The 5,910-nt window shown below is 32.3% G+C and overlaps 1 protein-coding gene across 1 annotated transcript; it reads left to right on the top strand.

Annotated features, from left to right (window-relative positions):
• The first annotated feature begins 269 nt into the window (after positions 1-269).
• On the top strand, positions 270-1,466 carry LOC107460909 (blue copper protein). Its single transcript, XM_016079336.3, has 2 exons — positions 270-523; positions 796-1,466. The coding sequence occupies exons 1-2, from the start codon at positions 358-360 to the stop codon at positions 1,164-1,166; spliced, it is 537 nt and encodes a 178-aa protein (XP_015934822.1). The 5' UTR covers positions 270-357; the 3' UTR covers positions 1,167-1,466.
• Positions 1,467-5,910: the final 4,444 nt, after the last annotated feature.

The raw sequence follows: 5,910 nt of genomic DNA, 5'->3' as shown, positions 1-5,910 counted from the left end.
ATTAAAAGTGAAGTCTAATTGGCATATTTTGTCAACGGCATTGTAATTTTCAATATAATAATTCCATCAACCACTACTCTTTTCACCTCATCAAATAATTTGGAGTAGGAAAGAACACAAAAGTGAAAAGACCCCACTTTTTTTTTCTGGTGATTAGGTATGAAGTGTAACTCAAGCCATCTTCATGCAAGAACAGAACAAAATGGGACCAAACTCTAACAACTCCAATTTCCTTTTCCAAAATTATATATAAAGCCAAACCCCATTTCCCAAATTGCATTATCAAAACCAAAGCATAACTCTTTAATCTGTTTTCCTTACTTTTCCTTCCCTTCTCATTTTTTCTTTCTCTTCAAAATGGTTTTCTCTAAAGCATTGGTTTTGGCACTCTTTCTAGCAATGAACATGGCCTTGCCAACCATTGCAACTGTTTACACTGTAGGAGATACCTCAGGTTGGGCCACTGGTGGTGATTATAGCACTTGGGCTAGTGGCAAGAACTTTATAGTTGGTGATAGCCTTGGTAAGAAACTAAGAACTATGGAGAAAACTAGAAAAGTCCTTTTGTTTTTGTTTGTAATTGAGCAACTATTTAGAGATAATTAAACACATTTTACTTGCTTTTGTATAATTTATGTCTCTATAGTTTTCTTTTGAGAAATTTGTCCCTTAATTTCAATGTTCAAGCATAATTTTTTTTTAATTAACAAAAGTTTAGGTGAATTCGACATTAGTAAGATATGATCAGACAATGCTGATAATAATATTGATGAATATTTTGTTGATATGGGATAGTTTTTAACTACGGATCCGGGCACACGGTGGACGAGGTGAAAGAAAGCGACTACAAATCATGCAGCACAGGGAATTCCATTAGCACAGATAGCAGTGGCGCCACCACCATACCTCTCAAGACTTCAGGCACACATTACTTCATTTGTAGTGTTCCTGGACACTGTTCTGGTGGAATGAAGCTTGCAGTTACTGTCAAGGATGGAAAATCATCATCATCCACTACTACTCCTTCTTCTTCTGGAAAGGGTTCACCACCTTCCTCAACAACAGCCACACCAAAATCCAATGCATCTTCTTCAGTGAGTAGGGTCACTCCAATTGTTGTGTTGATTGTTTCTTTGATCTCATGCTGTGTTTTGAATATGGTATGAGTTTGTGAGTGCTTAGAGATTTATAGCCAGGTCAGAGGCAGTGCTTTCCATGGTTACTTTCTTGTTTTCTTGTGTTATCATTGTTATTCTGTTTTTTGTTTGATCTATTCTGGTTTAATTCTCTGAGTATATTGTGATCTATTCAGGTTCTTGTTAGTAGGAAGTCTTGTTTATAGTTTTGGTTTAGTATATTGAACATTACTACTCCTTAGTAGTTAGTACTATTATTTATTATATATAAATTCTTATCTTATAAGCATTACCTAACATTTTAGATGACATTATTTTCCAATTTGGGTATCTAGCTATTCATGTTGACCTGTTAGTTTAAACACTTATTAGATAATCCTAATTGTCTTTGAATGCAGATTTCCTCCTTAATAAGTTGATAGTGTATTTATTTGCATACTCAAATTTTAATCTATACTATATAGTTAAAATTAAATTAGATTCCTTGATTGCCCTGCTTTTGCATGACAGTCCTCTTAAATATAATAGCAGCTCATTTGGAGGATGATGAAGTTACAAGAAAATATAATATCAGTTTATTTAAATTTTAACTGATGCAGAATTTGTATTTGATAATTTTACAGTGGGTATTATTTCGATGGATTTGGTAGTTATGAAATTTTGCCATTAATTAAAAGGTGTGGCTAAAAAAAAGTGAAAATAAATTCTACAAATCTTAGTTAGAAGTTAGGTAGAGAAAATCGAGATTTTATGTGAAATTGAAAAAATAAATTAAAAATATAAAACAGAAAATCTTAACAAGATTTAAATTGTAAAACTGATAAACCTAGTACAAATTTTGTAAAATCGATAGACTTATTTAAAATTGTATTATTGGGAGACAACATGCAAAGAAACTGGAAGCTCTTCTATTTCCTTTTCTTTTTCTGAGTTTGTAACTGTGGAAATTCTAAGAGAATCATCCACCAAATAACACGAGTCACAACCATGTCACGCAGCAACATAGAAAAGAATAAGAAATGAAAACAAAAGAAACCGTCACCACTCACCAACTATGCAAGCCTTGAAAATGAGGTTAAGAAGCAAGCCAAGTGGCTGAAATTCCAAGGGATGGGATGCTCATATTGCAATTTCATGTTGGGTAACATCAATTCCCATCATCACCACTAATGGATTGATTTCGCAGAAGTTGATCATGGTTCTGTTTCGGAAGTATAATCATGAAAAAGAAGTCAAAAAGTCTTTAGGAAAAAGGAAAATAAAATTTATATATAAAAAAATTAAGAACCATTTATATTGACTTAACACTTTTAGCCAGCATTACAATATCTTTACTTTAGCAATCTAACATGATTCTTTTACCTAACACTTCTAAATCAATGAAAAAAGAATTACTATTTTTAAATATTATTGACTAATTACTTACCAAAAAAAATTATCTAGCATTGTTTATTTTTATTTATCTAAGTAGTTCGAAATAATTAACACTAATATATTATATATAAGCTCTTCAAATTCCACGCATAGGATTCCCCCTCTTATCTCTCTCCTACTCCAACTACCCTCACATGTACATGCCTAACCCTAAAGGGAATTTTAATCACGGACTTGGGACATAAAATTTTCTACCCGGGCTTACAAAACATAGGATACACTATTTTTCCCAATCAATCCATTCAAGTAATAAGAAGTAAATTACACTAGAATATAATAATTGTGTATATTAGACAAACCATATAATTGATTTTAGAATTACTTTGGTTTTGTATCTTTTTTAACTCCCAAGGCTAAGTGCCTAGGTCTAACTTACTTGCGCAGTTAGCTATTTCTATCTCCAACCCACACAATAAGAGAGTAAAGTGCATTTGGAATTCAACAAATAAATAGAGAAAAAAAAAAAGGCATAACCATTTAGAGCAAAAAATAGTCATATCATTTCATATTTATATTATCCTAGTATCAGTCGCGAAGCACATGCGTCCGTGACAGTTGTTTCCATGTGACACCTGTTCCACCTTTTTCCTTCATCCAACAGCATCTCAAGACCCACCTTTTGCCCAACTCTTTTTTTTTCCAATTCATTAACACTCTCATACACTTTAAAAAAAGTTCATTAAAAAATTTGCATTAATAAATAAGAAAATAAAAGCAGAGCAGAATTTAAAAAAAAAGGAAAAAGGAAAAAGGAAATTAGTAAAGCCAGCTGTGGATGGCCCGTGTTAACAGAGCCACAAAACACGACAAGAATTTGTTGCTTCCTTTCTTCATTAGTTGCTACCTCTTCCTTTGTTTACTCAGATCAGATCCTCTGTGTCTCGCGCACGCACTCACTCCTATATACTAAAAACAATACATCGCTCTATCTTCCGATAATGAAGGATTTTATTTGCGACCATCGGAACAGATCGGTAGCATAAACAAACACAAATTAAATTAGATATGTAAATAATAAAATAATATATAATAACGACGATCCACCATGAATAAAATGCTAATAATAATAATAATAATAATGATAGTCTAAAGTGAATGAAGCTATCCAAATCATTCAAACCCTACAACAGAAGATCTCGAACATATCACTGTCATCAACGTCCATGACTAAACACAAATCATAATCAAAATATTAAATACTAAAAAAATATTTTAAAAAAACTAATGTCCAATAATAATGTATCTAACTCGAACTGAACATAATCTCGAACTGAATAACAGTAACACTAACAAGAACCATGCCCTAACCATACACAGAAGCTAAGGTTTCAGATCTACATCACAAGCATGATAACTGCGGCGGCGACCACAGATCCGGCGACGGAGACTGTGCGGAGTGGAGCGGCGCTCTTAGTAGTGGAAGAACCGGGGGCGCCGGCGGCCGGTGGAAGGCCAATGGAGGGGCCGTTAGCTGCGGTGTGGAGGTGGCGGTGGGAGGAGCAGCCTTGGGAGACGGAGAGGTTTTAGGGGTGGCGCGTGGAGCGTGAGCGGGTGCTTGTGATGGGGCTTGACCGACACAGACGGTAGCCAGTAAGGCGGCAAGGAGGAAGAAAGCAAGGCGAGACATTATTAAAGTAAGTTGAGAGAACAATAATAAGAAGAAAGAATGGAGAGAGAGAGAGAGAGAGAAAGAAGGTTTGAGGGTTTAGAGCGTGAAGAAGAAAAAGGGAGAGTTGGTGGGAGGGGGTATATATATGTGAGATGAGAGAGTGAAGGAAAGGGCCTTTGGAGTTTGGACTTGGAACACTAGCAAGCAAGAGAGTGCAAGACTCTTGCCTTTTTATGTTTGGTGTGTGGCTACAATTTTATTTTTCTTCTTCAGTCTTAACCGTGTCAACCTTGATTAACTGAAAGTCCAAAAAAGTCCCAGTCAAATTCCCAATCCTAATCAAATCAAACTCGTGTTTCAATTTATTTAAATTTTGAAAAACGGATTCTCGTCGCTTTTAATTTTCTTGTCAAATATTATTACTCTTGACAATATTAATCAAAATAAAGCATTAAAAAGATTGAATCCCTTATAAATGCGTTGGACGTATAAGATTTTAATTTATAGTTGACTAGTTGTCATGGCATGAGTATTTATATGATATGTGGTTAAATATGTATATTATTAATTAAAATTAATTATCTTTAAAACTTTAAAAAATTGAAAAGGAATTTCAAATCATTGATCAGGTCAATCTGTGATTTATGGAAATGGAATAGAGGATAACAATGGATATAGTGAACAATGATTTAAAAAAAAGGTAAATTTGAAATTAAAAATTAGATTTTTAATTTAATTGAATATTATTATCAGATTTTAAAATTTGAAAACATTAGGATTAGCATCAAAACCATTATGTCGCTGCAAAGGTTTTGACACTGTCATTCTCTTACCGTCATAACAGGTTTTCTTCCAATTCAAATACAATGAATGGTTAAAAATTTTGAATTATTGAATGCAATTTTTTTGTTAGATAATTTGGGTGAATTTTTTTTTAACTCTATTGAATCAAATTTCCAATCTATTATTCACGCTGTTTGAATTTTCTATCGTCTACTTAGCGGAACCAAATTAAAATTTGTACACATTATTTTATTTTTATAGCTATCTATAAACTATATTTATAGACAAAAGTAAAACTAAATGACAATAAAACAATAAAAAAATATATTATTAATCAATTTAAATTAAATTAAATTTATCCATAGCTTATTCAAATAAACAACTATCTAATTTATATTTTAGTGATAGAATTTTAAATTACTTATTTAAAATAGTAATGGTGTTCGTAGATCTGCAAATCCAAGATATTTATATTTTATGAAATATTTTTATTTAGTAAATTATGTTTGAAATTTTATTTTTTATAAACAAAAGATAAAGCTTTATCATATTTTTTATAAACAGAAGGAAGAAGAAGAGGAAGAGGAAGAGGAAGAGGAAGAGGAAGCACGGAGAAAGAAGAAGAAGAAAAAGAGGCACAAAAAAACGTGAAACGACGTAAATATAAATGATTTGTATGACTTGTATTGAAAATCACTTGTACGTGGAGAATTATTCGTAAATTAAATCCATATAACTCCTGAACTAACTCCAGGGAGAAGAAGTCCAATATTTCTAAATTGCTGCCAAGAGAATTATTAAAATTGTCTCTAGTATTTCATTAAAAGGAATTAATTGATAGATAATAGAACAAGGAAGGAATTAAGTTCGGAACATTTTTTAGCTTTAGCGTCGTGGACTACTTAGACTACATTAAATAATAGAATGAATCTTATTTAATTAACTCAA

The sequence above is a fragment of the Arachis duranensis genome, chromosome 8, assembly GCF_000817695.3.
Source record: "Arachis duranensis cultivar V14167 chromosome 8, aradu.V14167.gnm2.J7QH, whole genome shotgun sequence".
In the NCBI taxonomy this organism is placed as follows: Eukaryota; Viridiplantae; Streptophyta; class Magnoliopsida; order Fabales; family Fabaceae; genus Arachis; species Arachis duranensis.
This window is presented reverse-complemented; position numbering and strand designations above follow the sequence as displayed.